General features: G+C 41.8%; 1 protein-coding gene across 1 annotated transcript in view; it reads right to left on the bottom strand.

The window, feature by feature from the left end:
- The window catches only part of BICC1 (BicC family RNA binding protein 1), a gene marked incomplete at its 3' end in the record, with an annotated part of 110850 nt that extends 104433 nt beyond the window's left edge, over positions 1–6417 (bottom strand). The window contains exon 1 of the mRNA XM_082309735.1: positions 6201–6417. Within this exon, the coding sequence (XP_082165861.1) occupies positions 6201–6402 (202 nt within the window). The 5' untranslated portion in view covers positions 6403–6417. The remainder of the gene's footprint in view (positions 1–6200) is intronic.
- Positions 6418–20149: the final 13732 nt, after the last annotated feature.

Raw genomic sequence — 20149 nt, 5'->3', positions numbered from 1 at the left:
TTTAGGGATTTGAAAACCTGACAAAGAACTTATATTTTTTTTTCTGCTACATGCAAGTTAAACACCAAATGTAAATGCTATTAGAAAAGTTCCAGTTTCCCCACAACTATGTCCTTGTCCAGGTTATGCTGATGCATTTCAAGGAACAACAACAACAAAAAGAATAAAAACCACCAAAAGAAGTCTCACAATTTAGTAGAAAAAAACATTTTCTTCCTCTAGGAAAAGAAACAGTGTTTAGAACCTACTAAAATAAAGAGTTTGAGAAGATATTTATGTAAGAATCTGGTCAAAGAAAAGACATACTTCACATCTCTTAAAGCTCAACAGGGACACGGGAAACTTTAAACAGGAGTATAAATCAATAGCACTCTGAGTATTTTTCACTTCGGTTGCAAGCAAGGTACACTAATTATTTGAAGGATCACAGTACATTTAGTTTTATTATACAGATTTCTGCCACAATCACACACCAAAAAAAAAAATCCAGAAGAGAAGTAGTAACTCCTGCCTAGCCATTTAAACATAAAAAACCCAACAGAAATTTAACACGGAGCTTGCCATCCCCACACAGAAACCATCACAGTCAGGACCATTCTATTTATGTTACGATTGCCCATTAAGCAACTAACTCGCTCAAAATCTATTAATTCATGTCTTCAGGGTCTAGCCTCTAATAAAACTATTGTTTGTAGCAAAGTCTCAGCAGCAGCCCAGGTTTCCTAGAACATGTCCATCTTCTTTGTACATTCAAATATAAGTGTTTTTTCTCCCCACCCTCCCAACCTTTGCGTAACACGCTTATCAATTTATCATTCTCTGTACTTGAAACAAACTAGTAGAGAAGTCCAAGGAAAGTATTAAAAGTACACTTTCCCACATAGTTATGCATTAAGTAGGGAAAATATACCTGTTTAAATACAGCAAGTTTTACCTGATGGATCAGCAAACAAAATAAATAGGTTATTATCCAAGCATGAGGACTAGGCATTGCATAAGTAGTCTTAGGATCGGGCAACAGCCTCAAGGGTGACCTTTAGGCAAAGGAATTAACAATTGATTTTCAGTAGATTTACAGTAAATAAGTTTCACCTAGATTAAATTGTGCCAAGAAGTTATCTAAGTATTTATGTCACTTCCCTCTAAGAAAAGTAGGAGTTCCTTGGCAAAAAATAACTAGTTGAGCATTTTTCTAACTCCCCATGACAGGCAGAGATCACCAAAACTGAGGGAGCAGGACAGGGGAGTGCTCACCCAACGCTGCGATGGCAGGATGGAGAGCTACACAAAGGTACTCAATAAGCTGCTTGTACTGACTGTTCATACTAAATTTGAGTTACAGTACTTTTAGCCTTAATGATCCTTTATTACGTTTAGAAATCAAGTCTACATTACATAACATTGGCATGATTCCTATAATGCTGACCTACTCCAGTTAACATATGAAGGCACTAATGACAGTCACTACTAAATCAGCACAGGGCACTGCTATTTTCCAAGATTCCCACTCAGTATCAACACAACCTGCTCGGTAAGATGAGCTCAACAGAAAGCAGGATGCTTGTGGTGCTGAGTACTCTGAAGAGTTTCCTGAAGAGTTTCCTGAGCATGGAGGTCTGTGCTTTTCTTCATCTGTTTATCAATAGTCAAGTAAATGCCGAATTATCTCATGGGGGGGAGGGGGGACGACAACAAACCCACACCCATAAAGTTTCAGATCCCATAATTAAAATTACCCCAAAGAGTCCTCAAACTGAAAGATGATGCATAAAAAACCAAAACAGAACAGAGAAAAACAGAATTCCAACAGGCACACCATTGTTTTTTCAAAGAAAGAGCCACATATAATATGGCATGCACACCACTGCTAGAGTTAGACTCTTATTAGTGGACAGCATGGATTTGGTTTTTTACCCAAGTCCTGTTGTGTGACAGTGCATTATAAAGTCACAAAGTGTTTAAGCAGCTGCTGTACATACATCCCATCAAAACCCCCAATGTCTGTTAAAGAACACGACGCAGAAAAAAGATTATTTGAAATGCAAGACTGGCATAACACTTTGTAGCCAAGATAAGACAAACCATGCAAGAGTAAAAGGTATTGCTTTTTTTTGTTTAGTTGGTTTGTTTTGGTTTTTTAAGGTTCATGGCCAACTTGTCTAAGTCTATTGATTGCTGTGACATTAGCTGTCAGAAAATCTGTCCAAAAAATATAATCTAAGTTTAGTGTTTTGCATTTTTGCAATAATACTCAGCTGCTATGGTGACAGGCACTCAAACACGCACTAAGTAAATCATCCCACAGTATTAAGTCACCTGAGCATTCACCAGAATTTAGTGAAGAGCAGCTATAATTAATAGGACTAGTATGAAATATCATCTTCTGTCACTGCTGAAAAGAACAGCTGATCTGTTTTACTCAAATTTGCTTCCTGGCAAAAGAAGAGTTTATTCTAAAGAGATCTGTTCACCAACAAACTGATGAAGACATGCAACATAAGATAGCTTACAGCCCACTGTAAAGACTGAGATTTGTTTATGGAACATTATTCCAGTCAGCTATGAGCAAGTAATAAAACAGTCATACAAAGTAGTTGGACACAACATGAAAAAAAATTATCCTTGTGTTCAAGGCTTTTACCACAGCTTTTGCATTTTCTGATATTCCAAACAGAAAAAGCAAAGCTCTTGGAGAAGCTCCCTCTACCTTTCATTTAACATACTTACCTTAAGTCTATTCAGAACTAAACCTCAAAACACCAAAAATACTAAAATAATTATTTCCAAGTGGAAAAAAAGTACCAGAAGCACCCTCAAATCTACCAAGATTTTCTGACACCTTAGTTCAGATTTGGTTTATGCTTCAGATACAACTGGTAGCAAACTAGGCACATCAACTCTTTTTTGAAAGACAGCTACAGTCGTGGACTCTGTGTCTGACAGTAAGGTACCCCAGTTCCCTGGAGCCATATAGTCTGCTATGCCCAGGTGAGTCTTGCTGAAGTCAGCAACGTCCCTCAAGAAACTATCCACAAAATATCAAGTGCAGGAAAGATGAAAATAACCATGGCAGAAACGCCATGAATTTTATATATTTAGCAACGCAATCACAGAACGTAACAGAAGCACAAAGCCTAGCACTGAGCTTCTTCGTATTCTTCCTACTCCTGATTGGGTTTTTTACATTTCATTATTAGTACAGTAAACAACAGATGTTGACTAGCAAAAAAATAAGGGATCCTCAAGCAAGAATGAGAACATTTCCTGACAGGTTTCTTCAACAGATGCTGTTTCAAACTTGGCTTTAAAGACAACTGAACTAAAGATGACATATTCTCACTTTCCCATAATATAAGAAAGCTATGGTGAACACTAGAAGAAATCATAAGTTTTTAAATCATTTAAAAAGTAACTTTCCAAGTGTAAACATGCTCTCTAGCAGCTGGTAAAAGCAAAAGAAGAGCCTTTAAGCATCTAATATGAACAAGAAGCTGTATTTACAGCAGCTCGAATTAAAGAAAAAAAAAAAAGGGCAAAAAATGGGATAACTTTTGGAAATCAGAAATCTGGTCATCATCACTTAGACTACAGAGATGTTTCCCTTCCGTGATGCAATTTCTGCATATTTTAAGAACTTCCAGTGAAGCATCTGGTATTAGAAACCATAGGAAACACGACCCTATGAATTGTCTAACAAAAGGCACACTGCTTCTTTTCCATTGTTCCTTTCCTACTAGGGAGAGTCAAAATTTCCACTCCCAAAAGATGGCCACATAAAAAGAGGGCGGGGAGGTTAAAAAATAAAATCAGCTTTGGCTTGTAATCAGCAGTATAATTGACTCTGAATTTCTGAGTACCACTTACAGAGCATCGTGAAGGCACATCTTTGTGACACCCTGACAGAGCTACTCCATGCTTGAGATTCTCCTACAAGAAAAGGATAAGTAAAACCTATCTTGTAGGAAGTCAAGAGATGAGATAAAAACTTGTAAGGTACGGAGGGGAAACTGAATGAAAGCAATCCTGCTTAACAAACAGTTCACAGTTTTCTGACAGAAAGAACTGTTATGTTTGCCTCATGTTTCCTAATAAGCAGTTTTTCATTACCAATAAGCCAGAAAGTTTAGGTTTTCACACTAAATCACTTATTATCGACTCCAACACGTGCTTTTCTTCACAAAAAAAGGATAACTATCTGATGCAAAAACTCCTCAAACCATCACCTGAAGCATATGTATTCTAGACTGGACATACAGCAACCTCACACCAAAAAGCAGGCAGCATTCTGTTTGCACTCATTCACTGTACTCTATCAACCATACACTTTTTACTACACTCTTATGAGGATAAGAAAACAAATTTTAAAAAAGGAGCAAACAAAAAAAATCTCACATTTTGACACTGGCTACTACTGGATGACACAACCTATACAGTATCTGGATTCTGCTCAGCAGCTTTGTTTACCCTCACATGCGTACTACTTCAGGCAGTAGAAGGAAGGACTGTGTGTGGGATGAGATAATGGAAATTTATTTTGCTACTAGAGGAAAATGTTAAGGCAACCTTCAATCTTCTTACAGCACTTTGTAACTTTTGACCCTTTTTCCTACCACTTCATACACAGAAATACTTTTTTCTTTTCAATACCCACGTGTTTTTGGTTTTAAGACACTTTTGATGAGCACATCTTTATAAATACTTGTTGCTGATCAGGAGACTTCTGTTTCTCTGAATTCCTTCCTCTTTACTGCATTACATAATGAGATTTTTCTACTAGCACTAAAGCATTAACTGATTAAAGATTAACTCACCCCCAGGAGAGAGAATCTCAATTAAAAAAATTCCAATCATTGTAGTCACCAAGTCAAACCACAGCTCTTCAGTGGCCAACCCAACTCACCCGCTCCTGTTCCTCTGCTAGCTCCAGCAGCCTCCCATCGCTGGGGGAGGCAGGTACTCTGACAGGGGACGGTCAGGGAGCCAGTACCTACGGTTTCCAGTAAGTGAATGAAATGCCTTCCATGTGACACGCCACATGAACAACAGTGAAATATTTGTCAGGGGTTTATTTGTTTTGAAAAATGTATGTAAATACTTGAGTTACCATGTTAGTGTAACATTAAATGTTTACAAAACAGTAGTCCCAGAGGAAAGAGCACGCTTCTCAAAAACATCATCATCTTTCCTTGTTGATCCAAACACACCCTAACATCTGACAATGTAAGACCTGAAACTCACCGCTGTTCTCATGAGCTCTTCCGAGCAGACAGCAGGGAACACCCCAGGGGAATCACCCCACTCAGCAACATCCTCAGCTGGTTTAAATCTACTCATCTGCTCTTTAGCGACAAAACCAGCAATTGCTACTCTTGTACTATTTTGTCAAAAACTGCCTATGTAACTTCCACTGAGAGCTAGATAATTCAAAACATACTGCGACAAAATATGTAGTCTCAAGGAAAAAGAAAAAAAAAAAAAGAAAAAAAAGCGGAGCCAAAGGCAGAGCAAGTCCTAAGGCAGCGGCTGCCGCTGTCAGCTCTCCGGGCGCCGTCCCCGCTCCTCCGGCCGGGACGCCCGGCTTCAGAGGTTCCCTGCCCGCTACGGGGCGGCCTCGGCTGTTCCTCGAAAGCCGAGAGTCAGAACCACCCTGCCAGAGCGGGGATATTGTGCTTTTAAAGAGGGATTTCTGAGAGACCTCGACCTTCAAAAAAGCTGCAGCCTCTCAGCGCGCCGGCCGCCGCTGCGGGACGAGCCCCGGCGGGGCCGGGCACCGACGCCACCCGCGACGCCGGGGCCGGCCCGCTCCCCAGCGACATCTGACGACCCGGGGGCGCCCCCGCCACCCGCCGCTGGCGAGGCCGGGACAGGGGCCGCGACGCTGGGCTCCGCTCCAGGGGGAGACATGGAGCCTCCACCCCCCACCCCAGCTGCGCTGTCCGGGGAGGCCACGACGGCGCCCGGGAGCCCGGGACCGGCCCGCAGGGCTCCCGCCGCCCCAGGGCCGCGTCCAGCGCCCGGCCGGCCAGCGGCCGCCCCTCTGCGGCGCCGGAGGGGCTGACAGGAGGATCCCCGGCCCGGCCGGGAAGGGGAAGGCAGGGCATGGCGGGCCGGGCCGGGGACGCGGCCCCCTCCCCTCGCGGGCCGCCACCGCCCCGCGCCCCCGGGGGACCACCACCGCCGCCGCCTCTCCCCGCCCTCACCTTGGAGCATGGCCTCCAGTTTCTTCCTGTCCACCCGGAATCGCTCCTCGCCCCACTCGGGGCTGTGCAGGGGCCGCGGCGGGCCGGCCGAGTCCTCCTCGGAGCCGGGCACGGGCGAGTCGGTGCTGCGCTCGCTGTTGGAGCCCGGGTCGGAGAGCGGCTGCTGCAGGTACCCGCTCAGCGGGTCGCACTGAGCCGCCATGGCGCTGCCGGGCGGACCCCGCCGCCGCTCCGAGCCCCACTCGGCCGCCTCCCCGCGGGACGCTATCTGCCCCCACAGCCGCCCCCCCGGCTCATCCCAGCCGCCGCCTGCCAGAGTCCCGGCCCCGGCGCCGCCGCCTGCGCCCGCCTCTGCCTCCGGCTCCCCGCCGAGTGTGCGCGCCCCCGGGCCGGCGGCGGCGTCCGCGGCTCGGCGGCGCCCCCAGCCCGCCCGCAGCCCGCACAGCATCTCCGCCTCCATTGGGCCGCCGCCGGCCCGCCGGGGAGGGGCCAGGGATATCCCCGGCCGCGGCCCGGGAGGAGGGGGCGGCGGCGCGGCGCGGCGGGAGGAGGGAGGGGAGGGGAGAGGGCGGGGAGATGCCCGCCCCAACGCCACCGCCTCCGCCTCAGGGCCGGCCCGGGCCGGGGTCCCTGTCAGCGGGGCTCCAGGGGCGCCGCCGCCGCCCTGCCCGCCCCGGAGGGCGCCCCCCGCTCGGGGCAGGCCCTGCCGTGAGGTGAGCGGTGCCCGGGGCGGAGCGGGGCGGGGGGTGCCGGCCTGCCCGCGGCCCCCTCAGCCGTCCCGCCTCCGCCGCCTGAGGGAGGGTCGGCAGCGGTCGTGCGGCACCGGGTGAAACACACGACGGGTGGGGTGGCGGCCCTGGAAAACGGGCCCTAAATAACACCCCCGCCCAAAACCGGTCCCCCCGAAACGTGCCTGTGTGCGCAGGAGAAACGGGCGAGTCGAAGTTTTGCCGGCATGTCCTGGAAACGCCGTTCGCTTGGCGTGGCTGGCAAATCTCCTCATGGCGATGAGGGCCCTGGCTTTTGGCTCAGCGGTTTTTCTGTATGAAGCCTCAGAATGGCAAAGTGCCTTGCGCTGCTCTGCAGCACCTCAAGAAACCGCATTACGCATCCCTCACCTTCGAGGCATAGGTGGGTTAATCCACACCCAGCATCCCAGTGCTAGATTTTACCACGGCACAGTTCGTGTCACTTACAAAGAGTTCAAGCCCAAAAGCACACACTGGTGTAGAGGGAGCGTCGGCATGAACAGTCATACCGGTTCGGTTGTAGCGGTGCTGTTACTCTGTTCCCGCAGCCAGACACACTGCCCGAGAGGCTGGTAGCTGCCCAAAGTTTGGCTGCCTAAATCAGGTAGGCGAGGGTGAGGCATGCACACCTCTCTCTCTTTGGGTCTCTCCGGTGCCAGCCAGCTCATTTCTCCTGAATCTGAGATATCCTTTCTGACAAAAAAGTTACGCTGCACAACACACATTCCAACAAAAGCTTTCTGTTTCGATGAATCACTGTTTTCCGGTGAAAAAGCCGTCTGCTACAAGACACTCTGGCAGCGCCGTGTCTGGAATCCTACGAGGTGTCCCACCCTGAGAGCATCACACCTTGCCTGCAGTACTGCAGATGCCTGTCATCTGTCTTCTCCAGTACTGGAGCATCTGCATATTTATGATGGCCAAACCAGGTTGCTGTACACACGCTGGAAAGCAATACAAAAATTACAGCTGACCTAGAAGATGGTTACTTACCTCATAGTTAACATCAGCATGAAGGATCGTGTTAAAATTCATCAGGAGCTGTGCTCATGCTCCAGGTAGTTGGGAACTGTGCTGTGTCCGGTTGCAATATGCAGTCATTTTTACAGAGGTTCAGATTTTGACTTACTGAGTCTTTACGTATTTCCCACTTAGCACCATGACAGTGTGAATTCTACAACACCCATGGTTTCATTTCTACTGAATATTATGTGCACAGAGGGAGGCACTCTTAGTGGAAACATCTAGTATTCAATTGTAGTATTTAATTCTCTTGGTGGTCTCACAGCCTCTGTGGATGCCAGCCAGTGGCTTGCAGGCAACATACTGCCCACAAGATCCTCTGATACTTCTCATGACCATGGGAAATAAAACAGCTAAAGTCAAAAACAATAGAACAAAGTACGAATACATGTCATGAAAACAGCGCTATCTCTGTGTCTCTCAGTAGTTCGCTTATAGCATGATAATACTTCAGGTGTGCAGGGCAGTCTGAGGAAAGACTGAAAGTCTTTTTCTTCCCAGTTCAGAAATTTACAGTTAGCAAATGCCTTTTTTTTTTTTTTTTTCAGATGGGAAAGTGAACATTGTTCATAGCAAAACAACCTGAAATTCAGCAAAGTCTGCTGCCTCACCCCAGATCAGCAGCAGCTGGAGTTGTCTGTCTTCTGTCTTCTAGATGCCAGGACCAGTGAGTTACACAATCCAAATGTTCAGAAGTTATGAGTGTTGACAGAGCCAATTACAGTCCACGGCAGCTACAGGTGCTTAGCACCTCTGAGCAAAGCAATTATTTGGGTATTATCCACTCATAAACTAGCAAGATTTACAGTCAGAGATTCTCAATGTAGGAGGTCCATTTCCCTGTGTTTTATCAGTTCCTGCAATATAGCCACAGAAACCTTTCTCATGAGTTAGCTATGGTTGAACTCAGCAGTATTTTTTTTCAGCAGCCGTGTAAACAATACAATAAATCAAAGATCTCTTAAAAAATAATGATGTACAGAGTTTAGTTTTTATTCATTGAAAATAACGCTTTCATGGTGTGGTTTTAGACTAAAAATACGGAGTAAACTCTTTGATTTCCCATTTAAATCCATATAAATGGTCAAAAAAAGAAACAGTTTTAGTGATTAGGAGTTATTACTGGTAGTATATATTCAGTAGAGCGTCATTTCTGTTGCATAAATGGCATTTTATTTCTCCAGTATATTACAGTGGGGGAATAAAATGTCTGTTACCCAGAAAACTTGAACTAAGTAGAAAACCACATTTTTAATGGCTTAAATAATATTAAATGTGGATACAATTGCGGAAAATGGGTGGAAGCTGGCAGATAAAAGATCAAATGGCTAGAAAGAACATCAGCTGAAGTTGACTTTGGCATATATAATTTGTGTTGGCCATTTTTCTGTGGCCAGTAGCTTGATCAAAGAAAAGAATAACAGGATCTTTCTCATTTTGGCATACCGTATCTATTTTGCTACATTCTCTCCCTCTTTTTTCATCCTGGTCTCTTTTCCTCACCTCACACATACACAATATCTGCAAATCTCAGAAATAGCGTAACTGAATAGAAAAGTGTTTTATTCTCACACTCAGCCTATAATTCAAAGTTTATTGTATAATATTTGTTGGGGTGGAATAGATCCTATGCATTTAAAGGAGATTCATGAATCAGCTGATCTACTGTAATAAGTCACATCTCTTTGGGACTGCATAGAACCCCCAGATTTAGAGTGGTATAGGATCTCTCCTGTGAAGAATGCGGGTCTGCCCTTGGGCCTGTGGACAAGAAGTGACAGTCACCACACAGAGAGCACCGTTAGATGGCTTTGGGTCTGCCTTAGGGCTGCTGCCAAAGCATGAAGCTGATGGGTGGCCATCCCTGCACTCCATGAGGGCAAGATGTAGAGGTTATCTATAAATGGAAGAATGATGCAATGTAACTTGTCATTAATACAGCACAGTCTGTATTCCAGATCTTGCATTTATTTATTATTCTCAAATTTATTTACTTCACAACACCATTATGAAGCAAAGTGCTGTTATATGTGTTTTTCTGAGGTGGGAGCCATGTGCAAAAAGACCAGCTCAGAAAGCTACAAAGTGAGGGTGGGGAAAGAGACAGAGGCATACAGAATCTTTAAAAGTGATCTGTGGTATCTAGAAATGGTTTTCTAGGGAGAATGCTAAATTTGGTTTTAGTTGTTTGAGAGAGGTTTATTACTAGTGAAAATTAATGCTGGGGGCGTTTTGAAAGACATTATTTATTGCATTCATTTACTTTGCAGAAGAGACTATAATATTTTGACTTTCATGATGTTGTGCCATATTCCCCAAGTAGGCTGCATTAACTCCAATTTCTCAGAATAATATAACGTGGCCTACTATGTACTAAAGTACCGTGCACTTAAGGCACACCAGGAAATAAATAAAAGGTCCTCCACAGCGGTTATAAAAACTTTTCCACCCTCAGAAATTCCCAAGATAAATTCTTTTTCTAACCATAAGAGCAGAGAGATTCTGAAACATCTTCTTAGTTATACTGAATCATGGGACCATAAAAAAAAGATTGAAAGAGATCTCAAAAGGTCATCTATTTCATCTGTCTCCTGACTATGCTGAGTTTATTCCTGACAGATATTTGTTTATCCACTCCTCTACAATTTCTAATGATGAGGTCTCCATGACCTCTCCAGGAAATTCCTCTGCTTCACTTACCATCAAGAAGTACTTTTTCTCCTTAATAAGTAACTTGAATTATTCTTGCTGCAACTTAAAGTCATTAGTTCTTGTCCTGTCCACCGTGGACATGGTGAATGGATTATTTCTTCTTTGTATCAACCTTTGATGCTTGTGAAGATTTTATCAAGCATTGATCAGTCCTTAAGTGTTCTCTTTGTTTAGCTAGTCACTCCTAGGCCTTTCAGCCCATTCTCAGAGGTCACGTTTCTTGTTGCTCTCCAGCAAACTCTTTCCATGGTAGTCTAGATCCTTCTTGAACTACAAAGCACAAAACTGGAGAGAGTACTCCAGCTGAGGCCTTACCAGTGCTGAACAGAACTTCATGATCTTATCAGGTGTCTCACAAACTGCATTCCTGCTTATTCATCTCTGTGTCACGCTTATCCTGTCTCTGTGGCATGATGTTACTGGCTGGTGTTGATGTACTATAATCCCTAGGTCCTTTTCTGAAAAACTGCTATCTAACTAATTGTTCCTCATTGGGTATTTGTGGTGTTGATTACTCTTGCTCAGCATGGTCTCCTGGTCTTCTCCCTATTGAATTTCATCCTGTTTTTCTTAAAGACTGTTTTCCTGATTTTTTAACATCTATTTGTACTAATGCTGTGCTTCTGCAGTTCTATTTTTTCTGCCTCTAAGAAGCATACTTTCAGTCTCCTCATCCAGATCGGGTATGAGCCCAAAATAGAATATCACAGTCCTATTTGATACATCCTTCCATTTTGACAGTGAAACAATCATAACAATCCTGTGTGGAGATGCTTATGCACCCATTTTTATGTCATCAACTAACAATTTTTGCTATACTTCATGGGAATGTTACAGGAAATAGGGTTTAAACTCTGCTCAAGTCCTGAAGTATGGCCTCTGTTGCTACTCCCCTTTCTGTAGATATTCCTGGTCTGTTATAGCAGCACATTAGTCTGCTAAGATTTATTCTTGTCAGATCTGTACTGGCTGTGTATAGATCTTCTTATTAAGTTACCTGTTCCAGTTACCTGTTCCCATTTGTGTGATACTTTTTTTCTCCAGAATATTTCTGGGAGTTGAAGTTAAACTCACTAGGCTAAAATTTCTTGGTTCTTTTCCTGCCTTTTTTAAAGACAGTCACTATATTTGACCTTTTCCGGTTTTCTGGTACCTCACCCATCACCAAAGAATTTTAAAGAAAGCCATTAATGGTTGTGAGAATGAGCAGGGGAATAAATACAGCCTTGGTGAGCCTGACAGAAAACGAGAGGATCTAAAAAAGTCTAGGCGTAAAAGTCTGACTGATCACACACCAGGTGTTAACATTTGGTAACATTCAATGTGCTGTATAACCTTATATATACACTGTTATTTATTACAGCCATGCAGTGTTAAACAGCTTAATCTCTGGAAGACTTTTCAACAGACGACCTTTGTGAAACTTGTCTTTGCTGAAACATTAGGAGAATTAGAAACAAATGTATAAGACTCAGAAATCCAGGAATTTTCACTCTTGGAAATTGCAGTGGCAATTTCTGGCAAGAGTGCAACTTGTCTTGGCTCTCAGAAGCAAAGTAATAAATTCCCATTCTAAATCTAATTGGAAATCAACTATAAAGAGAGATTTAAATATTACCAATTAGAAGAAATATATTGATATTGCCTAATTTGTAAGGAGAGTGGTTAATAAATAATAGAATGAATTAGAGTGAGGCTGGAAATGGCACTATAAAGAACCAAAACGACTGAGAACATTAACACTGTACTGGGAATCAACTCTTCATGTCAGGTAATATCCTGCATTGCTGTCAAAGGAACTGCATTATTTATCCGTAAATTAGGAAAAGTTGTTTTGTAATGTTTTCAGTAAATTAGACTAAATACTAAATCCTGGATTTTATAAACCTATTATTTTCTTACTTAAGAGGACGAGAGATTGTCTCTCTCTCTCTTCTTTAGAAGCCACTGGAAAAAAGTCCTCCTGGATTAAGAAAAATGATTCCTGTTCTGAAACTCCCCTCTTGCTGCTGTACTCTTCACAGGTGATTTTTAGGTATTTCACATTCCTTCTGTTTCACTCAAATAGGTTTAAAGTGGCAGGCAGGAAAGAGTGTCTTTAGTAAAAGAGGGAGAGGGTATCTAAAATAATTTCTAATATAACTTTACCACTGAGTGGAGTTAATCCTTCACTCAAAGTCAAACATATAATTAAACAGTTTTCCTCTATATTACTAAATTAATAGAAATAAAATTATAGATATGTTAAAGTGTTTTCTGGAATCAGGTTCCAAATGGATCGACCTTCTTTGTTAATAATATTCTGTTCATTTTTGTTTTGCTATTATTTGTATATGTAGTGTATATTCTTAGCATCCTGCATAGCTAAAATGCTGCATTTAAAAATACACATTGTTAAAATCTGGTCTTCCATTTGTATCAGCAAGTAAGATTTACTAAATTATTATAATACTCCCTCAATGTAGAAAAATTCTCCTTTACACTGCAAAGGCACCCTTGGTCACTCAAGGCTTTCATATTGTATAAAATGGCTGGTATAATTCATGCATTTCCACTTCACTAGTAAAGGGTAATAGCTGCTAATATCAGCCTTTGGTTATCTACCAGAAATCAAACAGAAAAATGTGATTTGAGTGTGGGGTTTTTTTTTTGTTTTCTCATACAAGTCTAATACTTGATTTCACTACTAAAAAATTGCTTACACTTTGTGAGTCACTATTCTGTAAAAAAATACCTAGATAGATTTAGCTATTAAAACGTGCTTGCTTTTATTCCACACAACTACTCATTTGTCAGTCCTCAGTAGCCACACTCTTGCCCTGTCAGGGCTCTGAGTGCACTAATAGGCTTTAATTTCCCTGACCAGCCTCACCTGGGGCCCCACCTACACTCTCTATCCATGGGCCCAGAAGCTCCATTTAAGCTTGGCCCCGAGCATGTATTCCTGGTTTGAGTTACAGTAGAGCTCAGTTTCTTTCCTGTCTCTGCCTTGGTTGGATATTGGGCCTGTGTTATAAGGAGGTGGTTCCTGTCCTGTCTCTTGCTGCTCCTGAATGGACTCCCTGAAATGGGTCTTGGTGATTCACCACTGACCCATGTCTGAGACTCTTGATAAGACTTGTTATCAGCACCCTGTTCTTCCTGATCTGTTGAGATAGTGTGGAATTGCATCTGGATTGGTGAGGCCCTGTTGTCCTATGCTGCTGGCTTGTCCTGCCTTGTAGAGCAGCCCTGCCCTTGCTGCTCCCTGGCAGGAGCTTTCCTCGTGTTATGGGAATGCCCCTTATCAGCTGGCTGTCCTTGATTTCTGAAAAAGAACACAACTCCCAAGTGGGTAAGTGTCAATACTGCACACTTAAATTGTCTAATTGTGACTGAAATGTTACAGGCAATGCTAGTGGTGCTATGCTGAGTTTTAGATCAGGCTTTTCAGTAACACAAAATGCTATGGACATGGTATCAGAAAAAAATAAAGAGAATCTCATGAACTGCAATCTAAACTCCAGGCAACTGTTTCTCCAATACCCTTCACTCTGTGTAGTCACTTATTGCTCCATTATCAAATGTTACTATTTCAGAATTTCTCATCATTTATTGCCAAAGTAACACTGATGTCTACTTTATGCAGGTATAAGTAGCTGAAAAAAACATAGGGAGTGAAAATTTATATCAAAACAAACACAAAAAAAAGGGATTTTTACTTTCCTATCCCTTTGAAAATTGAAGAATTTGTTCAATTTGTTTAATTTTTTTTATCTAAAATAATTTGTTGACTTGGGCAGACCTGATATTTCATTGGATCATAGAACTGCCGGGGAAAAAAACTACTCTTGAAAAGATCTTCTCCTAGTTTTTATTCAATTCCACTCCCCTCTTAATACTCATAGTAGCTTTGATGTCTTTGGTTTTGCATGATTCCTGAAGAACTTTTTGTTCTGTTTTCAGAGACAAAATAAACAAATGACCTCTGGTAAAGGAAGAGAGACAAAAGGTCCATGAACTTTAACACAAAACTGGCTGTGAGAGCAAAAAGCTTCTTGTCCTTATGAGGAGACATGCAAGTACTCAGTAAGAGGCAGGGAGACTGCCTCATCATAAGCACAAGGAAGTTGATAGTTGAAATAATCTTTCTCTTGCATGATTTTTTTCTACACTGCACTACAGAAGCTTACTTTTGCTCTAGTAATTCAGAACAGGTAGAATTTTTAGGAGACAGTGTTCCTCAATAGTTTCTATTTCCTATTTGTATAGCTATTACCTTAAATTCAGCGTAATACCTCTCTCAATGTTAAATATGGCTGTGTGCAAAGCAGTAGCCAAGCTGTACGAATTGCATTGTAAGGGTGTGTGAGAACAGTCCTGTTTTGTTTTCTTTCAGATCTCATACTTTATTGTATGCTGTGTGATTTTGTCATTTTAATATCTAATTTAGGAGTGAGAGTCGGGAAGATTTCTTCCCTTTTAGGGTGTTGGGTCTACCAAGGGCAAGGAGCTATTTCATGATTAAATTGTTGGTAAAACTAGCTTATTTTAACGCACATATTAAAAGCGGGCCATGACCGGGAAGAGAGTGGCCTTAGCTTTTCCAATGTGTTTCTCTCTGAGGCAAATGCAGCTGTGATCTAAATGGGGGGTGAAGGAGGAGGAGCAGCCTGGCTTTGCAACTACAGCTGGCTCCTGTGATACTAGAAATGTGCACCATTCCTGTTGGTGCTAGTGGGAAGGTTACTAGAGGCCAGAGTACCCTATTTGTCAGTATATTTGCCTTATACAGAGGTAGTTTCAGCAGTCATCCTTTTTATCTTCTTTATCTGTGTAACATTTTGGTGAAGCAGACACTTACTGTGGAATGCCATTTGGTACCTTATACTTTTTATGGAGTCTTTTAAAGTCTGCTAGTGATAAGAACCAGTCCAGTAGCGGTAACAGTCTTGACTCCAAGTGGTTCAAAGGTGATGCAAGACACTTTTACCTGGTGTCTTCTGGACCTATCATGCGGAGCTATATCTTTCAGGAAACCTGTATTCTGCATCTGGATTTACATACTAAGAATTGGCTTGAGTTCTGTATGTGATCCAGTAGGGAAATAGTTGCATAAAACAAATTGTTCACACTCAAGAGGTCAAAGATTTCATGTATTGATATTCTTCTTCCTTTTTTTATGTTTTTTCCTCTGCCCAAAGCTTAGGAATACATAAAGGACCACCTGAGCCATCAAAATGTATCAGAAGACTTTACATACTTGGGCATAAATATTTCTTTCCGTTTATTCCTTCAGTTTAAACCAAGGAATGAAAGAATGGAGTGGTACAGCCCTATTTCTAAACACAGGGGAAACAGCTAGTCATCTGCAAGGGCTTTATCAGAATGGTAATAGAACATAGGGCTTGGACCCTCAACAACTATAAACTTATACGGCTTCAAAGAAGCTGTGCTGACAGCCGAGCTTGGATGACTTCCATCAGGTGAAAATCTAATTCTTTCAACAAAAATACCTTAGATAAAACCAATGTAATAGAGAAATGGTTGTAGCACACAGTGGAATTAAAATCAGAAGTGGAAGAGGAGCATTGGCAGTTCCTACTATCCTAAAGACTGCAGCCAAACCAGCAAAGATTTAAGGAAATGACTCATAGTACTCAGAAGAAAGAAAAACATCATAGTAATGGCAAGAAAAGCTAGGTTAATGTAACCAAACTGTTGAAGTCAAGTTTACTAGCCCACAGAGGCAGAGACAGGAAGCACTGAAATGACTGAATTACATTCCTAAAACAAGTCTGTAATAGTGTTTTATCAGGTTAGTGACTGTAAATGGCCAAGAACTTCGGTGGACATGAAGGAATGCATTTTGCTCTTGGACATTTTTACACAGACATGTTAGAGTAAATTAACTTGTACATGTAACAGATAAAGATTTGATCCAGAGATCTTAGTGTAACAAATACTCTTTGGCAATACCATGAAGCATGTTCTTTAGTTTGCCTAATAAATACCTGACACTCAATTTGCTAATATGCTAATTTTTAAAAATGTTACTTTCCAAAAAATCCTGTGTTTTGATGATTTCTGGGCAAATGTTCATATTACTATTTAAAAAAAAAAAAAAAAACCAACCAAAAAAACCCAAACAAAACAAAACCTCTAAACACAATTATTAGCAAGACTAATTATGTAGGAATGCTTGCTGTCTTACTGCATGAATGGGCTACAAATACTAAAACCAAATCTGGGCTTCCACTGTAATTACTGAGATTGTATGCTGATATAGAATTAATCTGAAAAATAGTTTGAGCCATAACTTAGTATTTATTTCAAAATTTGAACAATTAATTTAACAGTATTTTTCTGGAACAATTGGCGTGGCCCTCAGCACAATCTCCAGTGTTACTGTGGCCGCAGATAGCGGGGTTGCCTGACTGGTAGACATTTTTTCTTTTTTTTAAAAGAGCAGTCAGCTGATGACAGGATGGAGGTAGTGGACACAGGTTAGCACACAAAGTCCTGAACAGATTTTATTTAGAACACGGTCACCTTAAGGGTGGTCAGATATTGGAACTGGTTGCACAGGGAGAGTGTGAGATTTCCATCGCTGGAGATATCAGAACTTGACTGGACAAGGCTGTGAGCAACGTGATCTAATTGGCCCTGCTTTGAGCATGGGATTGGGTTTGATGACCTTCAGTCTATGATTCTATTTTCTTCTTCTTATGTGAAAAATACTGAGTTTTTTTTCTGATTTTACGTTTCAAACTGTGGTATGTTCTTATTCTAGAAACTTAGTCCAGACCACAATTTTCTAGTTTACTTATAAGGATGTTACGTGGAACTTTGTTAAAGGCTTATTTTACTACTATATACTACATCTGCTAGTTGAAGCCATGACGTATTCTTGACAAATCGGGCCATTCTTTGTCCTAATTTTTCAAAAATCACGTACTAATAATTCGTTCTAGTATCATCTTTGATTATCTTTCCAGTCTCCCACTTTTTTCTGGTTTTGGATTTGGTGCTGTGCTCTTGTATTTCCTTTGTGTGCCATTTTTTTCCTGAGGACTGTGGTGTGTGTGTTCTTTTTTTTTTCTTTTTTTTTCCAAAGATGGTCCCTGATGTATCACCTGCATGGAGTGATAATGGCCTTTGGGAAATACAGCACCTCTATTGTGATAACTGGAGCTGCTTCTTTTCTCTTGTTCTGCATAATGCTTTGGTTCCTATAGATGGGGGACATGGGGACAGAGTTAGGTTTAGCATGAAAGCACTGTTTATTGTCTAATGGAGGCAGCAACTAGTCTTTCCCCTGGAGCTGCATGTTACAATCGGCTGGTATCAAGTAAATAGTAATCTTTTGTAAGGTTTACCACACTAATAGTTTTTCTGCTGAGCAGTTTTCTGGCAGAAGAAGAGACAGATCTACTTTCCAAAATGCTAAACTGGAGACTGTTGGGATTATAGTCTTTCTGGGTTTAGTTGGTGTAGGTGAGTACATTTTAAAAAAAAAAAAAAAAGGATTCTCAGAAAACCAGTGGAATTAGGCAGTCAATTTAGATTCATTTACAATAGGAATCAAACACCTAATTTCTTTTTGTGCCTCCTGGAAATGTTTTTTCCACTTGTTTCCTTCTCCTATGGTTTAGTCTTTCTGCAAAGCGGTGAACACTTGGGATTAAAGCAAATTTGCTTTTCAAGCATTGTTTGGAGTAGTGACTGGCTAGGACTACCAGTCACAAGTCATCATGGACCATACAGGAGGTACAGAGTACAAGTAACTTTGCAAATATATTTTCACATGTACAAGTCTGCCTGTATTCTGAGTGAATGCCATAGTGTTTGAACTGATACAGTCACAAGAGTAGTTTCAGACATGCAGGTATGTCTTCTATTGCAATCTGAGGGGCACTGAGAGGCTTGGATGGCTTCAAGGTATGTGGCTTGCTGCACTCTGTCACGACTACCAAAGTATGTAGCAATATTTTACATCTCTGGATGCATATTGCACTTCTGTATGCAGTTATAATACGGAGCTATGCATGGATGAAATGCAAAATAATTAAACAGTCTTTCATTCCTTTTTTTTTTGTCCTAGTGTGTGCACTTTTAAATGAGATGAATCACTAACTTGACTTGGTTAACCCTAGGGGAAGGCCTTTTAATTATTAACTTAAATAGTTGTGGGAGCTTTGCACATTTTGCTCTAAGAATGTTATGCATTTTATACTAAAATGGGCCAAGTGTGTCTTATCTGACTCTGTCGGGATATTTAAAATAAACAAATCTTTTAATATCCAGTACAAAACCACTGGCTAAGACCCTTGAACCAAATTAATCTTAAGAGGTGCAGCAGTGATTCCAACTAACAAAAGCAGTGCCCTTCCATACGGCCATCATATGCAAGAAAGAGCTGGTGGAGTTAGTGAAGAGCAGTAAAATTTCAGAGTGATGTAAGAAAGCAGGGAGATGGGGGCTCTCATTTGTGAGATGTAATATTGCAATACAAGGGCTTCTGCACAGATGCTGTGTGCTAAATGAAGCTCACTTAACTCATCTCTACCCTTCCTGAACTCATTTTGTGTAACAAACTGAATGGTGCTGGAGTGGCAAAGGGCCTGTAGGTCTTGAGGTGAGAGCAGATGAAAGATGCATAATCATTTATATATAGAAGCAGTCCAGAAATGCAGTACAACAGACAAATAATCCACCAGTGGATGTACTGTGACTCTGAACATTGATGTAGAGGAACAGACTTCTTGAACCTACTTTGAGAGTGTAGTAGTCAAGAGACTCACCTGTAATATCCTGTCCCTCAGGAGGGAGGGTGAGCAGGATTCAGATCCCTAGGGTAGGCACTCTGTGATACCACAATATCCATGTTTAGCTAAGAACATAAAAAACATGTACACAACTATTCTGAAATGGCTAAAGCTGACTGATTCCACATACATTTCTTGACATTAAGATAGCTAGATGATTCTAGACCATATAAGATTATAAAGGCCATCATTCACTGTGGTGCTTAAGCCTGGCTTTATGCATACAAATAGGTTCACCAAAATCAATAGGCTTACTTATGTGATTGAATTCATGTGTCTGCTTAAGTGTGTTGCTGGAATGGAGTCACATACTTCAAGCTACAGCATGTGAAACAATGAGCTTCAGGGAGAAAGTACAATCCCCAACAAAATTAATAGCATGAAAAGGAGGAGATAAAAATATGTATTTGGCTGTTGCTATAGGCAAGGCTGAGAGAGCCCAAGTTTGATAAGTGGAGTATATTGCGCAGTGGGGACTAGTGTTTTGGCAGGTGGAGTGTTGCTGACTTAGAAGTAGGTATTTTGATTCATGGCACAGTCTTATGAATACTTTTTCCATGTTTTAGTAGAAAAAAAGGTGTAAAAGGACACTTAGGAAAACCTACTGACTACTAATATTTATTCTGATGGTGAGGAAGCATTGCCAGTTAGATACCAT

This window comes from Platalea leucorodia, assembly GCF_965183815.1.
Source record: "Platalea leucorodia genome assembly, chromosome: 4".
Classification (NCBI taxonomy): Eukaryota; Metazoa; Chordata; class Aves; order Pelecaniformes; family Threskiornithidae; genus Platalea; species Platalea leucorodia.
This window is presented reverse-complemented; position numbering and strand designations above follow the sequence as displayed.